At 41.6% G+C, this 18,592-nt stretch overlaps 1 protein-coding gene across 1 annotated transcript in view; it reads left to right on the forward strand.

Moving 5' to 3' along the window:
• Positions 1–18,592, forward strand: part of PODXL2 (podocalyxin like 2) — a 68,435-nt gene that overhangs the window by 41,056 nt on the left and 8,787 nt on the right. Inside the window, exons 3-4 of the mRNA XM_056846940.1 lie at positions 9,398–10,332; positions 14,669–14,743. Coding sequence (XP_056702918.1) covers positions 9,398–10,332; positions 14,669–14,743 — 1,010 coding nt within the window. The remainder of the gene's footprint in view (positions 1–9,397; positions 10,333–14,668; positions 14,744–18,592) is intronic.

Consider the following 18,592-nt stretch of genomic DNA (forward strand, 5'->3'; position numbering starts at 1 on the left):
CTACAGACACCCTGCGAGGTAGGTGGGGCTGAGAGAGCTCTAAGAGAGCTGTGACTTGCCCAAGAAGATACACAAGCAACTCTAAAGTTTGGTTTGGCTGGTATTTAGTAGGCAGAACTGTGGTTTTGTGTGAGATGGAATGAAATATTTGTTCTGATTGACTGAGACACTCATTAAAAACATTTATACCCCACCTCTGTCTGATGCATGGAGTTGCCACAGGCCTGGAGAAAAATGTCCTGTGTTCCTTTAATAGAGGCTTACTGTGTGGAAACAGGCAGCTGGAGCTTTTGCTGGCACTGAAGAAGATTAACACCACCTGGTAATAATATCCCATTAAGCCACCATTAAAAGGACAGAACATATTTTTCTCCAGGCAGTTGGCAACCAAAGGCAACTCATCGTAAAACAAGATAGAAGAATAAAATAGCAAAACCAAAGAAAACAAAGTAGATCAATTTAAAACAGCATCAGATATAAACATAGGAAACTTTCAGAATTATACAACAGCCAATGTAAAACCAAGAAAAGACCACTGAGAGAATCATGGAATCAAAGAAGGATAAAACAACTGATGGATCCCACAGGCCAGTGGGGGGTGGGGGTATCTAAAAGTCCTGGATGGAAGAATAAAAACAGCTTCAGCTGGCTCTTGAAAACTTGCAAGCTTTTGCAGGAGGTAATTCCAGAAGAATTTGGGAGCCACTACCGAAACAAGGACTCTTTCCTGAGAGTGAGCCCCACTGACTATTGTGGGACATACTTCTGAGTAGATATGATTAGGTTTGTTTCCTTAGTGGAGCATGCAGAACAGGGCTTTTAATGAAGATCTTAATTGACAGGCAAGCTCATACAGGAAGAGGCTCTCCTTCAGGTACACTCAGACTGAAGATCTTTGTAGGCAATAACCAGCATTTTGCATTATGCCTGGAAGTGAATCAGAATCCCACATAGAGCTTTTAAGGCTAGCAAGATATGGCCCCTGCAACTTACACCTGCTAGCAGCCTAGTATCCACTTTTTGAACTGGCTGAAGATTCCAAGCAGTAATCGAAAGCAGCCCACATATTGCAGTAGTCCAGTTGAGATGCAATCAGAGCATGGATACCTGTGGCCAAATCACAAGGAAGGGCAGCAGCTTGTGAATGAACCAAAGCTGTTTGAAGGTGTTAAGTGCTATAGAGGAGATCTGTACATCCTTCTGCAACACTGGGTTGAAAAACACCCCCCCCAAAACTGCTCTTTCAGAGGGTGTGTAACCCTGTCCAGAATAAGCAAATTCAGGGTTTGAATGGTCTGATTTATTTGCACAGTAATAAAGTCCATTCCTAATGGGTCATTTTTATAGTGATTGAGCTCCTTCTTGCATTTTTGCACATCGGTTGTTTCTCTAATAGAAAAAATAATAATTGTTTTAATGGGGGAGGGTAATAGATTCATCTTTACAGTTTACAGGTGTAGACTAATATGTTCATTAAATTCAGATTTCATTTCAAACTATAGGAACTATAAGGATTGCATAACCAGTTGTTATTTTATTTTTAAAACTGGGTTGGCTCCAGTGTATGCTTTCTAATAAATGAGAAGTTTTTCTCCATTGGAGCAATAGTCTTCCTTTATCAGAAGAGAATCATTGGCCCCAACCAAGTGGTTTTTACTCACCCTGGACAGACAAATTGGCCAGAGGATGTGGGAAACGTTTTTGGTGGAGAAGATATTGACAATGCTCTCCCTATCCTTTTGTAGGACAGAGATTTTCTTTTCTCTCTTTCCTTGGGAGAATGCTTTCAGAAAGTACTGTATAGTGGAGACCCACTCTAATGGTAAGAATTTATTCCCTCTATTGATGGTGGAGTTGCAGAATCATGAAGGGCAGGTTACATAGTCTATACCCTGATCTTAGGCAGAATCCTAAATGCCTCAAAAATTTCAGGCTTCCAGCCCTTGGGCAATTAGCCCACATCATTCGATTTATATTATTGTACGTGGAGAGCCCTGACGGATGGCCCAGGCTAGCCTGATTTGTCAGAGCTCAAACGCCGAGCAGGGTCGGTCCTGGCTAGTACTTGGATGGGAGACTATTAAAGAATACCAGGGTTGCTATGCAAAGGAAGGTACTGGCAAACAACCTCTGAAGGTGTCTTGCCTTGAAACCCCTCCAGGGTCACCATAAGTTGGCTGCAATTCAACATGCAGAGAGTAAATGTAGAGAAGGTGTCCGGTGCCAAATAAGGGGTCCTCCTATGTGTTATTAGCCTTTTCTGTAAATTCAACATTTGGCACCTGTGTCCAGGATGTTTGATTGCACCATTTAAAGGATAAGTTAATAACGCAATCCGGATGACTGAGACCAGGGATACAAACCATGTGCATGAATAGAACACCCTTGGGACAGCAGATAACCAGAATGACTTGGGAGAAAAATCCTCTCAGTTAAAGCAAGGGTTCTCAAGATCTGCACAGTAAACTTCTTCAAGGTATGAGAATAAGTTTTCAAGCCTCCCTGATAGCAGCAGAACATAAAGATAATGGCAATGCCCAGTTCTACAGTTAATCTTTATCACAGGAAAATAGACGAAGTGTGAGAAACCACAGCTTTTTTACAGGTTCTTCCAGTAGTCGAAGCATACAGAAGGCACTTGTCTCATAGATACCTTGGAATGGATGAGTACAAGGAACTGGGCATAGAGGTGTACCTTATTGGACAGGTGTGTTGGCACTTTGCCTCCTGGCCCAAGCAACATTTGCTGGTAAAGAATGAGAAACAAGGTTAGGGTTCCTTTGGTAATTATTTCCCTTGGAAAATCCACCTCTCATTTTGCAAAACATTGAAATAGATCCTCAGTGTGAAGCAACATTCACCTACCAAAAGATCTCTCCAATGAGAATTATTTTAGCTTCTAGAACAAGTTAACCCTTTTCTTATGCGTATGGTCCCTCATTTATTACAGATGGTGATGGGAAAGGAGGAGAACACAGAGAAACAGAGACTGTGCAGATAGAGCCATTCCTCTGAGGTGGATACAACAACTTCCTTTGTGTTCCGTGCCTCTCACCGCCACCTCATGGTGGCACTGGATATCATCTAAAATCAGTATCCTGATAACTGGAAAGACACAATTAAGTTTTGTGTGTGGGGGGGGGATGTGTTTCGATTTCCTAACTGCAATCACTTCCCATAGTTCCCATAGTGGAGTGGTGAATTTGACTGGATCACATCCTAAGTGGCTTCTGGTCAAAAAAAGAATAAAGCTTTTAAAATTAAGAGACACAAATTCATATGTGGACATTTAAAAGCAATTCCTAAACTCTGGGCACGCATTACCTTTCATGAACATAATTCAATAGATTCTGCAACATTCCCTTCTCTCTAGTTTGCACTAAAAGTGTCTGTTTTCTGAATGCAGACAACTAACTTACATCTTTTAATCTCTTCTTCTGCCAGAGCATTAACAAAATGATGCATCTTGTAAAGGCGAAACATAAGAGGCTTAATTCTGAGCAGTTCCTGGCCTGCATACTGCTGGTGTGTCATCACGAGGTTTAAATGTACTAAGAGATCCTTCTTGGTACAGTTTGTCACCTGCCAGTTTGGTACTTGGTGTTATTTATGTGTGGAAGCCCCTTAGTGACTACATGTTGCTGTTCCTTTTGGGACACTTGCTTAGTGATATCGATGATAATTTCAGAGAAGTCCTAAACAAGAAGTGTTAATCACTCACTGTTAGCAGAGATCCGGTAACACAAGATTAGAGTGTTGAGTGCTGATGTCTTGGCCAGATTCAAGTTTTGTTAATTGCATTCTGCTACCTTAATATCTCCCTCTCAAGGCTTCTTCACACATGGTATTTTTCCTGCATAGAGATCTGTATAGAAAGAAATTTGTCCTATTTGCATTATTGTGGCTTACAGCACAAGTATTGTTTATTCTCTATCTAATATGAATCAAGAATACAGTGTGGCTTCTTATTTAGATATATGCTCTTTAAAATAAAGATGTCTGCTATATTTCACAAGTATTGTACATCCCCTCCCCCCATGGAGATGATATACATGTAAGGATAGTATAATTTATGAAATGGTCCTCTTTCTGATAACAGCATTCCTCATTGCGCCATGTGATACTAGAACCATTATATACTATCCCAGAATCAAATATATTTTAAAGACAGATAAACAGTTCTTGCATTATTTTATGTAGTTTGTGAGTCACTTTGGAGACTATCAGTAACTGAAGTTAGTGTTTTCCAATGGAAAAGCAAGGAGATGTCTAGATTTTTATTAAGGCTTCTACTTAACAGTAATTCAATTGCTAGTTAATATGATTTCCTCAGTTTGATCACATAAGTCCTATGTAGCCAGATTGCTTCTCTTATGAAGGGTGCCATCCTTTCTGCGATTATGGGCTGGTGTGCGTTTTTAAGCCTAGGTAGGTAAGGATGGGTTGGATTGGTGTTATCTCCTGAGGAGATTTTCTGTGCCAACTACTTGCCACAATGTGTGGGTCTGGCATGAATAAGCTCCACAGAGTTTGGTTCCATCTGACTGGCAAGCCACTTAGAAACAGTCAATATAATTTCAGTTTTCAGAAGATCCCAATAGCTTCTGTTGCAGAACAATCCCTCTGTGCCTCAGGAGCCATTCCACTTTGGGCTTCTGAGTGGTGGAGCCATTCAGCAGCTGTCCTGGGTCTCTCCCCAACAGCCAAGACTCTCCCTACCCCACCCAACTTTCAGAGGGGTTCTTCACTTCTGTCTGGGCATCTACGCTGCCACCAGCTGGTCATTTAGAGTGTCTCCCACTAAAAGGGGCAGCACTCCTAGCACTCCATCTGCATCACAGTTCACAGGCTTTACCTAGTGCTCACATCTCCTCCTAGTTCTGAGTTGCTACTTCAGGGGCAGCTTACTGCATTTGTGTACTCCAAGGATTTAGCAGTCTATTGATCAACAGCCTCCCTTCCCCGGTACCCTTTTAGTAATGTTTGAGTGGGGCTTTATGTGGTTACAGAGAACAAGCTGCCAACATTCGAAGTAATAAGAAATTTATTAAGAAAATGTCCACACAGATACTGTGCACCGCAGTGGATCAAACAAGGAGACAAAGTAAAGGTGCATATATGCAACCTCTGTCCCTCTGCTATACATACCCTGACTGTTGCTATTCTAGGGTAGGCTTTAAGTTACAGCATTCTATCAGTCATCTTTTACCTTGAGTCTTTGTTGGGCTGCCTGCCCTTTGCTAGTTCCATGTAGTAATGGTGGAAATCAAAATGGAGCCTAGGTGTGAGAGCTCCTTCCTCAGAATACTTATGAATCTTCTCTATTGAAGTAATTCATCTTCTCTGTTGCCCCCCATGGGTCAGTCCCTTTCTTCCAGTTATTCACAGGAAGAGATGCAGTCTAACACTTGGCCTCCCCAATTCTTTGCCCCTTCCTCGGTGTCACATTCCTGCCAGGATGTGAGATGGACCCTTGATTGTTCTCTGCTGGCTAGATGCATTTTCATGACCAGACCTTAAGTAGTGGGTGCTTGTGAGAGCCATCAGCATGGGTGAAGCGTGAGAACAATTAACTTCCCTTTTATTTGCTGTTCTTTTTACTGACAGATAAACCTCTTTAAATTAATTGGGGGGGGGGGTTCAGCCCCAGAACTCCCAATACAGCAATAGAGCCCAAAGTGGAGGGCATTTCTCCACAGCTTCACTTATGTAGCAGTGCCTGGGTGGGACTGCCTCAGTGTAGAACTGTTTTGTGGTGGCCTTTTTATGGCTTTCGTCACATATGAAGCAGTGCTCAGAGGGATTTGCATGGTCTAGATTTTAGTAAGGCTTTTCACATGCTCTAGTGTTTTTGTGAAAACCCCTTGGGTTATTTAAACTACCTGCTTATGGGAGGCTGGCTGCAGTAGGAACCAGTAGCACTTCTCGCTCCAGTGCTCAACCCACAGCACACTTCCATATATACAATATGGGGCAGGTGAGATAGCTTCCAGATCAGTGGTTTATAGCATGCCTGGGTGGTGATGTTTCTCTTTTTAGAAGTTTGCCCCTGACTATCGTAGCATCAGGAAGACTGGTGTCCTCTCCTGTTACACACCCACATGTTACAAATGCTATCCAGGAAAACTAGAGAGAAATGAAAATCTAGTCTTGTTTTGTGAACAGTCCTTCTGTACATCTTCCTTGCCAGTAGTAGTCTATCCTTCCCTTACTTCTAGTATTTGCTTTAATAAGCCAGTTTATCAAATGAGAGGATATTCTGTGGATTACAAACAAGAGCACTGCTCATAGATGTGTGTGTATTTAATTGCTGCAGGTTTACTTGCAGATCTACCTCTGGAATTGATCAAACAATGTGGGGGGGGGGCACACGAAGAATCATAGGAGGAGGAGGAATTCTCACCCCACCCCTCGAAATCTTCCCCTTCTGGATGTTGTAAGAAGGCCATAAACAGACTGATTTCCTCAATCTTCCCCCTTTTTTCTCTTTAGCCACTCTCAACATTCCTTCCCTTCTGGAGAACATTCAGCCATCCTCAGGCCATTTTTGAGGTTTCTCTTCCTTTTCTTTTGGTTAATTTCTAGTCATATTTTTCAGCATACCTAGGGAGTCCCTGGAGTATGTAGAAGCCCCTGCTTTGCCTCTGAGTAGCCTGGTTTTGCTGTGGCAAGTTTACTATTAGATATAGTGATAATAATAGAAGAAGAATTGGTTTTTATATGCCAGCTTTCTCTGCCACTTAAGGGAGAATCAAACCCGCTTACAATCACCTTCCCTTCCCCACAACAGACACCCTGTGAGGTAGGTGAGGCGGAGAGAGAATGACTTGCCCAAGGTCACCCAGCTGGCTTCGTGTGTAGGAGTGGGGGAGTTTAGACACAATATTGGTCTAAAGAAGGGCTTTATTGGAATTTTGCATTTTTTTTACTAGCAGGAATTAGTCTCAGTGTAATCAAACCAGGAAATATTGATGACCTACTTCACAGAAGGATTATAGAGCACTTTGCACATTCAAATGGTATAGCAATACAACCTGCATGTAGTTTTAATATTCACCATGAATACATTGTTCCCTTACTAGCTGAGTTCAGTGGACACAAAAACTGAAAGATGGATGAAAAAGCCAATGCAATGATTAAATGAGCAAAATTGTTGCCCTGTATCTTCTTTTTAACCTGCTTTGGATTTGCCAAAGTAGAGTTCTCCTTCCCACTGGGCACAGATAACACTTCTTTATTTCAGCAAGCCATCTACTGCCTATCTTGATCAACATAAAACCTTACATCACCTTGCCTGTGCAAGAACAAGTAGCCTCTATTGGTTTAGAATTCATGAGCTGTGGTGCAGGTTTACCAGCTAGGGTTACTGCACAAATCTCATTGGTGTTCTGGGCTGGGACAGTATCTGTTGTCTGGATTAAGATTTTGATCCTTGGCGCAAGGACTGGCAAGGCATTATTGGAGGAGGCAGAAGGCTTGTGTATGTGTTCCTGCCAGTTCAAAGGACAAAACTTAAGCACTGAAAATGTGAGCAGTATGGATCCATGCGTGGGAGAACACAGAAGAATAGCCTCTGGAAGGATAACATGTTTGTTACATTGTGCGAACAGCATAGAAGTAAAGATGACTGTAATTGTGTATGTGTTATGTGCTGTCAATTCACTTCCGACTTATGGCAACCCTATGAATTAATGTCCTCCAAAACATCCTATTGTTAACAGCCTTGCTCAGGTCATGCAGACTAAGGGCCATGGCTTCCTTTATGGAGTCAATTCATCTCAAGTTGAGTCTTCCTATTTTCCACTTCCACTTTTCCTAGCATTTTTTTGTATTTTCCAGTGATTCTTGTCTTCTCATAATGTGACCAACGTATGAGAGCCTCCATTTAGTCATTTTAGCTTCTAGGGAGAGTTCAGGCTTGATTTGAACTAGAGCCCACTGATTTGTCTTTTTGGCGGTCCATGGGATCCATAAAACACCACATTTCAAATGAATCAACTTTCTTCCTGTCAGCTTTCTTCATTGATCAACTTTCACTCCCATACGCAGTAATGGGGAATACTGTGGCATGAATTAACTTGATCTTGGTCACCAGTGAATCTTTTCTAGCTCCTTCATGGTTGCCCTTCCCAGTCTCAATCTCCGTCTGGTTTCTTGGTTGCAGTCTCCCTTTTGGTTGATGATGGAACCAAGAAATAGAAAAATCTGGAACAATCTCAATTTCTTTGTCATCAACCATAAAGTTGTGCAATTCCCCAGTAGTCATTACTTTTTGTCTTCTTGATGTTCAGCTGTAATCCTGCTTTGGCACTTTCTGCTTTAACGTTCAGCAGTAGTTGTTTCAAGTCTTCACTAGTTTCTGCCAGTAATGTAGTGCCATCTGCATATCTCAAATTGTTACTGTTTCTCCCCCCAGTTTTCACTCCACCTTCATCTAAATCTAATCCAGTTTTCCTTGTGATATGTTCTGCATATAGATTGAAGAGACAGGGGGATAAAATACATCCTTGTCTGACACCTTTGGCAACTGGAAACCATACTAACAGTAGCCTCCATCTTAGTCTGATGTCTAAGCTATGACTATTATTCCTTGAGTGACTCTGTTAGGAGTTTAGCCTCTTGACAGAGTCTAGACCCCTTACAGGTCTTCTCTCACCTTCACTCACACAAACCTGCTTTCCCAGTGTGTGGGTAGGTGCCTGCCCCACTGTTCCCTGGCCCAGGCTTTGCTGTCATGGCCTCCAATGGGATGGGAAATGGCTGTGGAAGCCAGGAGGAAGCTGGGGCCATGGCCAGCCCTGGACAAGCTACAGCCTTCAGAATTCCAGAGCAGAAGTAAGATACTTCAAAGCTGGGCTGCCCCAAATGTAGCATAGATATTCCTACCTGGAATTAATGCTCACCACATGTAGATAATACGACTGCTGAACATGAATCCCTGCCAGTGATTCAGTTTCAGATGAGGTGATTCATGTAAATTGTATGTCATAAATACTTTTCTATTTTGTGTTGGACTTGTGAAAGGGAAGATAATGAATATGTCTAATGTAGGCAGAGGAAGGTTGAAAATTCACTCTGCTTGTATGGGCACGTACTGTTTTAAGAAGTTTATAGCTTTGCAGAGAAAATGAGCTTTGAGGAAGGATTTGAACAACGTTAAAGCTGCTTATAAAAGTTCAGACAGAAGGAGCCAAAAGGAATAATTGGTGAAATCCTTTGATAGAACAGGAAAATTTGAAGTGCATAAGGATGGTAGACCAATTATAATACTCTGCTGCTAACAAAAAGGTATCAGTCTAGCATCTTTAAGAAATAGATGTGAAAGAAGATTCAAGGAGTAGCAGTCCCATTTCCAAGTTCTGATTGTTTATTCACAACTTCTTCTGCTTCTTTTCAGATTTCAGTTTTCCACTTGCCTCCCAGAAGGCCCTGCCGAAAGGAAACGTGACACAGACTAAAAACCAGTGGGAAGTGCCTGTCGTTCATCATTCGACTGATTCTGCTGAGCCGGATTCTGAAACTCCTTCCACCGGTACCCTTGAGGAAGAGGAAGGGCTTCTCCCTATAAACCAGTCAAAGGGAACACCTCAGAGCAGCCAAAGACCAAAGGTCATTTTCCCTGAATCAACTGGCCAGGACTCATTGTACTCCATCCTTTTGTCCACAGCCGCCAGCAGAACGAGCGCAGTGACTGAGGTTGCTATAGAGAGACAAGAGGAAGAGTCTGCCCCTGAGCATGCTTCCTCAGGCTTTGACTTAGGGAGCAGCATGGGACCCAGTCTCTTGCCTCTGTCCTCCATTTTGTCAGCCACTCCTGAAGGACCACAGGATGTCTCTGAGGTCCCTTTCAAGAGTACTTCAGAAAGTACAGTGGCTGTTGTAGGAGCAGGAGGGGGACTAGCAGAGGCTATAGCAACAGCAGCAACCGTGAAAGCTGATGTGAAAGAAGCGGAGGCCGCAACAAGAGGGGAAGGGCCCAAGCCCACAGCAGGAACTGGACTGGGACAAGAAGATTCCACAGCAGGGACAGCATCCATAGAGTCCACAGAAACAGCTGAAATGGAGGAGACAAATGAAGACCTTCTAATAACAGCATCTCATGGCAACGGCTTCCAAGTAACGAAGACGGTTTCCAGGACTCCTGGCAACCCATCAAGCCCAAGCTCTTCTGTCGACTGGACTGATAAGCCAGCTCCTACCCCTACGCCTGCATGGAACAGCACAAAGCAGCCAGTCACGGCAAGTACTACTGCTGAACGGAGCTTTGTACCACAGACTGGAGATGTCCATATGGCAGTGTTGTCTACCGGAGTGCCATGGAGTTTGCCACAGGTAATGATACAGTAGTCAAATGTGGGAGTGGTATTTACAGTTGTAACTTGCCCTACTTCAAAGGCTTGGAGGAGATAACAAATCCTAGAAAATTATGTCATACTTCCTATATGCTGGAACGCTATTCATATGCCTTTCATTTTTTAGTCAGTCAATCTTTTATTAGTCATAGAATGCATGAATAAAAGATGTCACACGGCTATAACCATACTTTGATGCTGAAGTTCAAGACACGAAACTATATTTACTGTCGGTACTATTATATTCCAATTCAGAAAGTAAACAATAAAACAACAACTTTGTTCTAAGCACAATAGAGGTAGTAGCTTTTTTAAAAATCCAGCTTTTTCTTAGGCATATTTGTAGGATTTGTCAAGGAGAATTTCAGGAGCTCTTGGGGACAGAATCCAGATTTTTTTTTTGCTAGCACAAGGATATGTTTTTTTACTAGCACTCATACATTTTGGAGAGGTGGTCATTGCTGATGCTGACACTAGAAAAGGGGAGATTTTACTAGGGCTTCATGGTGGCCCATTAACTACTCATCTAGGAAAAGCTGTTTGTACAGCTCCAGAGCAGCAAACCTTACCCTTGCCATGGGGTTGCCTCTGAAAATGGCATTGCTGTGGCAAGTTCTCCATCCCACTCCTTGTCATAATATTCGGAGGTTCTTCCCTGATAGAAGACTGATATCACATGGTGAGCAGCCATGATGCTACTATCAGAAGCCAGGAATTTAGAGCAAGAGGATCTAAACAGTTTAGTGAAATGGGCAAGGATAAAACATTCACCATGATACTGTTTTGGGATATCCTTTTGTTGTGCAGTAACAGCTCTGAGTCTGGGATTTTATTTTCATATTGAAATCCTGAATTGGGGTCTCTACATTTTGCAAGAATGAAGGAGGCAGAGGAAATTTTCAGATTCTGAGCCCATGCCTGAAGGGGGGGCGAAGCTCCTTAGGAGCCAGTGTGATCTCGCACCGGTATAGGTGCCACCTTATCATGGAATAAGGTGGCACCTTCGCCAGCATGGGGGCAAACACAACGACATCTGGGTGCTGGCGCCCTCGCTGCTAGCGCAGCCACGCCGGCAGGGCTTTCCCAGTGGGTGGAGCTGCCTTTCCCCCATTACCTCTATTTTTATTTTTGAAAAACACTTTTTTTGCCTCCGTGGCTGCTGAGAAACCTTGGAGGAGGAGGCACAGCTGCACCACTCCCAGCTGCAACAGATCTGCCCCGCCACTTCAGGATTGGGCTGCCCATCTTTGAAATATATCCTGCCACTTCAACCAGTACCTATTAGCTAGTGGGTGGTGTGTAACAGTGTGATCCTAATCAGTGTAAATTGTTTTTTAGGGTTTCACTGTAAGAGACTCGTTATTTCAGTAGCAGGGAATGTTTTTCTCCCCAGAGATATAACTGCTGTCATATTATGTTTTTTAAATTCCCTGCTTGTTGAAGCAACTCAACCATACTTCGCAATCCGTTGGTTATTGTTATGCCTAGGTAAACATTATTCTGAAGTAAAAATTAAGAAAATGGATTTTAGCAGACATTTATGCCAAGCTTGGTCAGTTTTAAGGAAACTGGTTCAGGTGAGCCATAGTTATTTAAAGACCCATATTTAACACATATATACCTTACATTCTCGGCACAATACTCTCAAGACAAAGCTAAAATATAGATAACGGATCCACTAGAGACTTTCATTAAATCTTTTCATGAAGATGCCCTATATGGTTGTTTCATAAGCATTAGCCAGTTACACTATTTTCAGAATCATGAGCTGTACTCAGATTAGGGTTGCAAACTCTAGGTTGGGAAATTCCTAGAGTTGGGGTGGAGCCTTGAGAACAGTGCCGGATTTACGTATAAGCTAAACAAGCTATAGCTTAGGGCCCAACTCTCTTGGGGCCCCCAAAAAAATTTAAAGGGAAAAAAACTGGATGGATATTTCCAAAATATAAGATAAAAAACAAATAAAATAAAACCTACATACAGCAACAGTGTTTTGTTATGTGCAAATGGCTTTAGATACCTATTAGGTCCATAAATTGCCATATAGCATATATTCAACACAAAAAACAGTGACAATTTGTTGTTGACAAAGGACAGCTGGACATATAAAGGGCCCCATTACCTTCAATAGCTTAGGGCCTCATCAAACCTAAATCCGGCCCTGCTTTAGAAGGTGGGTTTGGGGAAGGGAGAGACCTCAGCAAGGTATAATGCAATAGAGGTCACCCTCCAAGGCCACTGTTTTCTCCAGGGAAACTGATTTCTGTTGTCTGGAGATAAATTGTAATTCCAGGAAATCTCCAGGCCCCACCTGGAGATTGCCAGCCGTAGCTCAGATTATGATGTTTGTAAATTTAGTAATTCTGCTTAGTTCTTCTGTTAAGCAAAGAGCCAACCTGTTTTTAGTATTGTTTCAAACTTCCTCCGCCTTGTTGAAAGTTATTTCTAATCTTCTAGTTCAGAACCAATGCTACACCAGCGTGGTGTAGTGGTTAAGAACGGTGGTTTGGAGCAGTGGACTCAAATCTGGAGAACCAGGTTTGATTCCCCACTCCTCCACATGAGTGGCGGAGGCTAATCTGGTGAACTGGATTTGTTTCCCCACTCCTACATATGAAGCCAGCTGGGTGACCTTGGGCTAGTCATACTCTGAGCCCCACCTGCTTCACAGGGTGTCTGTTGTGGGGCGGGGGAGGCTATTGTAAGCCAGTTTGAGTCTTCCTTAAGTGGTTGAGAAAGTCGGCATATAAAAACCAACTCTTCTTCCTCCTCCTCTTCCTCCTCCAAGAAATTCCTAATCATGCAGATCCAGCAATATTTCCCCAAACGGAGGTTGATTTAAACTGATTACTGGGAGCTGGATCCTAGAAATGGCCCATCTGAGCCTCAAAACATTTAGTTGCTTTTTCAGTTTTCATGACTTACAGAATCTGTTTTTTTCCCCTCAGTTGTTCAGATTCAGTAAGTTTGCTGCCTGATCAGGGTTCCACAAAGGCAGATCTGAACCTGAGAAGACAGCAGGGAGGGAAGGGAAGAGACGGAAATAACATGCACCCTAAATAAATTACCAACATTCCTAATGAAAGTCTGCAAGGGTACATTTCAGATATAGCTATGAAATCTAAAAGTGTTATGGAAGTGCCTCTTGGCTCCTCTGTGGAATCTCTGCTGCTATAATTTTAAAAATGTCCATAATCCTTGTCTAACACCATGGGTTAACTATGTGTGTGTCTCTCCTAGCTCAGTCCTGTCTGGAAAATCATGGATAAATAATTGTCCATACCGGAGCAAAGTAACCTGCCAGGCTTTTATATGATGGACATGCATAAGAACATTTAGTGCTGTGTGATGAGCATGTGGGCTTTGTGATGATCCATTCACTCAAATCAGACACTTCTTTGAACAGCCATGAAATCTTAGCATTTAGTTCCATCTGGAGAATTAAAATGCAGACTTACCTCTGTGTCCAAAAAACTCCTGGTGATTAGCACAAAATGCCTCATCATCTTATTGTATTCAGTAGAGTAGACCAAGGACAGAATGTGCAACAAAATATGTGGTACTCCCTCGTAAAGGAACCTATCAAATAAGCATATCATTATGGTAACCGAGAAGCAAGAAAAAGCTTTGCTTTCTTATCCCTCTGTTATATTTGCTTGGGACATCAAAAGAGGATAATAACGATACTTCACAGCATTTATATTGTGCTTTCGAGAGTTCAAAGCATTTTGCGTACATTACCTTGTAGTCTCTACAACAACAACCCTGTAAAGTGTGGCAGATTTGGGGAGTGGCATTGAGGCCGAGAGAAGGGCCAGAAAATTAGTTCATGGTAGAGATGAGATTTGAATCAGGGGTTTCCTGGTTCATTCTTTGGTCACTATGCTACACCAGGGCTCATTTTGCCTCTTTACAAAAAGAGGTTTTATTTCAGAATATTCACCTGGAGGTGGGGAAAATGAATCCTAATTTCTCATTGTATATTGGCTATTGGGAAAAGAGATTTCCTTTCAGTTTATTTTTAAATGCTTGTCTCCTCGGAACTGCTTCGAACATTAATGATGTGCACGAGTATAGGAAGTGTGAGTGGGTTTTACTTCCTGTCTTCATGCATATCATTAACGTCAGAAGCTGCTCTTAAACTTCTTATGGTTTTAGCAAGAGAGTTATACCAATCAGAGTAGACACATTGGGCTTAGGAAGACCATAAGACTGACTCAGTTTAAAGTTTATAAGTGACGGACTTGTACCTCTTTCAAAATCATTTCCAGCTAAACTCAGGGGCAGGTTTTTTTTGTTATTTTTTTCCTTTCCAGGTGACCTGTAAAGACTGGAGCAACCTGGCAGGCAAAAACTACATCATCTTGAACATGTCTGATAACATTGACTGTGTGAGTGGCTTTTCTTTTTACTGCTATCATTTAGTGCATCTTTATCCCCCTTTCCCCTTAAATCTAAAATTAAAAGCAATCAACTTGTATGAAGGAGTAAAAAAATCTTGATCCTATCTATATAATTCATTCATCTAAACATTACTAAAGCAGCATGGAAGCCAGCCATGAGAAAATAGCAAACACATTGCTCTGGGGATATCTAAAATGGGTTTTTGAAAGCTTATCTGGATGTATGAGTCTTGCTATTTTTCACATCACATAGCTGATACTTGAGAAGGTGTACCTGTGTGTCTAAAAAGTAACATGAGACGCAACCTGGGGCTGGCCTTTCTAAGCAATTACAATGATGTCATATGAGATAGTATAAAATAATACCCTGATGCTTCCACAAGTGATATTTGATAACCATGACCACAGGACTCCATCTTAACCATCTCAGAGCTGTACAACATAGGGTCCAGGGTCTGAATGACTGGCCATGCGTGATTATAAATGAGCCAGATCCTTGATTAAATTCACTGACTTCAAGACTTGCTTTGACTCCCTTGCAGCATGTTTTGGGGTGTGAAGAAAAAGTCTCAAATGGGCTTAGATGAAATCCGCAGGTTTAGATGGATATAACCATCTAAATAGGATAGGGCTGCTAGCTAAGTAATGGAAGTGTCATATGGCTCTTCCAAAGGTTTGAGTTATATGATCCTTGTTTATGGACAAGTATTTTAACAAATTAGAATGGAGGGACATCCTTTCCCCTTTCATTCTGGCAACAGGCCAAAAAAAGAAAACCGTGGACAAACCATTTTCCCCATGGTCCATTGGTGACCCTAGACATGGAACACTTTTTCCAGGCATTGAGTTGCTTTCTCTTTTTGACTGGTTATTTAAGAAGATGTTACCTTAGGACTCTGCCTATTTTGCAAGGTTTTAATTAGCTGGGAATAGATGGATCTAGATTACACATGTCTAGCAGTTGGGTGATAATGAGCAATTTAGCTACAATAAAAACAGAACTGCTGCTGGCATTCTGATCAGCTAAAATAGACTTGATAGAGAGATACATGGTGTCTTCTATGAGGGAAAAATCCAGCCCACTTTGTTGGTTGTAGTAATTTCCTAACAAAGCCTAATGAGATATAGGGGTTGTTGTTGTTTTTTACTGGTAGCTACGGGTGCTATTATTTAGCATACTTGCAAACAGAAAGGATCGATCCTTTTCTTTGTTTCTCTCAGTGATGATGTTTAAACTGAAGGTGCCTGGTTTCCAGTGTGATCAGTTCAGAGTGAAGGCCTGCTGCCAGTAAATCTTCCTTAAGTGCCTCTTTTGCTTCCCTGTTATCTTGTTTACTATCTGCAGTCTGTTAACCAGACACAGTCCTCTAATCCATTACTCCTCCATCAATCCCGTAAAGCTGCAGTTAATTGATGATCCAAAGTCTTCTTCCTGTTAAAGGTCCCCATTCACCTTAAGGAGTTCTGATAAACCAGTTGTTGTTTTTAGAAGTCTTTTGAAACCTTCCTGCAAAGATGACTCTTCTGCATAATTCTAAAAATACACAGCAGACCCTGGGCCTAGAGCAGATCTTTTTTTAAAAATCTGAACCTACTTCATCTTCCCTGGCAATGCACCTTTACGTTTGTCAGAATTCCCTAATATTTACCCCCTACTCCATACTAAGTATTGTTTCCTTTCCTTCACGTTGGTCATTGGCACAGGTATTCACAACTGGGCACAACTCAGAATTTACAATGGGAACAAATCCTCACTCCCTTGTAAACGACAATGCTCCTAGAATTGTTAGTGATGCGCTTTGGTTGATTGTGTGTGACATAAAGTTTAGGCCACAATCCTCATTGTGTGGTTCCGGGTTTGTACCACGGGGTGGGGGGATTACATCCACGTCTTCTCCACACTCCCCCTCTGCCAGGGTGCGTGCCTTGATGTAGTAGCATAAGTTTCCATCAGCCTATACCCATAACCTTTGCCTAGCAAGACGTGGAGCAGATAGGCCTTTATGACTCAAGCCTGACTCCTCCTTGTCTTTTCTAATTAGGCCTGCGCCTGCCCTGAGTGCTTGAAGTCGCTATGGCAACCAGCAGAACTAGCATGTATTAATAATCTGGGTGGCCTTTGGGTTGGCAAGGCAACTGTGAACAAGAATAGAAAGGAGGAAGTGGAAAAGTAGGAGAAGAACTGCCAAGTGATATACATCATATCAATGGGATGGGACTGTCTGACCTGCCGTTTGAGCAGAAGTCCCACCTTCAGCTCTGGTTATTTGCCTTCTAAAAATGTCCCTTAGTTGTATCTGCCAGCTTGGAGGGCTTTAAGAGGGGAGAGAACATATTCATGGAGGAGAGGGGTATTCATGGCTATTAGTTAGAATGGAGACTGGTCATGCTGCATACCTATTCTCTCTAGTATCAGAGGAGCATGCCTATTATTTTGGGTGCGGTGGATCACAGGCAGGATGGTGCTGCTGCACTCGTCTTGTTTGTGGGCTTCCTAGAGGCACCTGGTTGGCCACTGTGTGAATAGACTGCTGGACGTGATGGGCCTTGGTCTGATCCAGCAGGGCCTTTCTTATGTTCTTACGTTCTCTTCCTTCTTGCAAAGAGCTCCTTGGCGGTTTTTGTAGGATCCAGGCACATTCCAGCTAGATACTTACTTAGCTTCAGACATCAAATATCTTCACAGCATTCTCTTTTATTTAATTTTTTTTATTTTCTTGATTTAAAATATCAACATATAAAACATTATCCAATGTTAAAAAATAATAATAATACTAAAGAATTAAATAATATTACTAAATTAACCACAAATTGACTTCCCCCTCTCCCTCTTCCATCTAAAAATAAATTGTATAAACTTTTGCTAACGGAACTAATCCCAATACTATTTTAATTAATATATTCTTGTCCTATCTAACATTATTAGATCAATACCTAATATAAAATTGATGAAAAGTGTAGATAAGGGATTAGGTCAAAGAGTATCCTTTAAATGGTCCCATTTAGAATTAAATTTTTCCAAAAATATTAAATATATAGTTTAACAATTGACATAAACAGTAAAAGATAAAAACAGATAGGAACCATTATTAAAGATATTTGTATGTAATCAAAGATATATTAACTTCCCTTACACCTCCCTCCATTTCCATTAAAAATTAATTATTCTGTAAATCCTACATTTCTCCCTAAACTCATTTAAGATATATTATAGTTGTAGTAAATTAATATCATATATGGTTCTATTTCCATTAAAGCCAATCCTTTTAACCAATTCCTTTTAATTCTTTCTACAAGAGAAACTAAACTCTTTTAAATTAGTCCCTTAGCTCGGTATTTCCAACATTTCCTTCTTTTCCCCATTAATAGTAAGCATCGAAGAGCGTCCTTGGAGGTTATTGGTATAGTCTCTTCCACAGATAGATGATCTTCATAGTATATCCATGTTGCATTATCTTCCATCCCGAATTCAAAGAGAAGGATCCTGACAGCTCCAGTTTCTCTACTCATTAAGTCCTCCAAGCAGGTATTGAAAAGGTCATCCGGCAGAATAAAGAGACGGAGGTCCAAGTCACTCACTTTCAAATCCATTGTTGCCAGCTGGGTTATTGCAATTTGCTTGTTGTAGATCTCCATTTCCTCTGCAAAATTCTTCTGTTCTTCATCTCCCTTGTCAGCTAGAGGGACATCTTTAAGGTCTTCTATTGCCTCATTCATTTTTTGAATGATTGACTGGGTAAAGATTTTCAGCATGGCAGTCATTCGTTCCATCTGTTTTGACATCTGCTCTTGTTGTTTTGACAGCTGTTCATGTTGTTTTACAGTTGTCTCACTTTG

Source organism: Euleptes europaea, chromosome 1 (genome assembly GCF_029931775.1).
Source record: "Euleptes europaea isolate rEulEur1 chromosome 1, rEulEur1.hap1, whole genome shotgun sequence".
Classification (NCBI taxonomy): Eukaryota; Metazoa; Chordata; class Lepidosauria; order Squamata; family Sphaerodactylidae; genus Euleptes; species Euleptes europaea.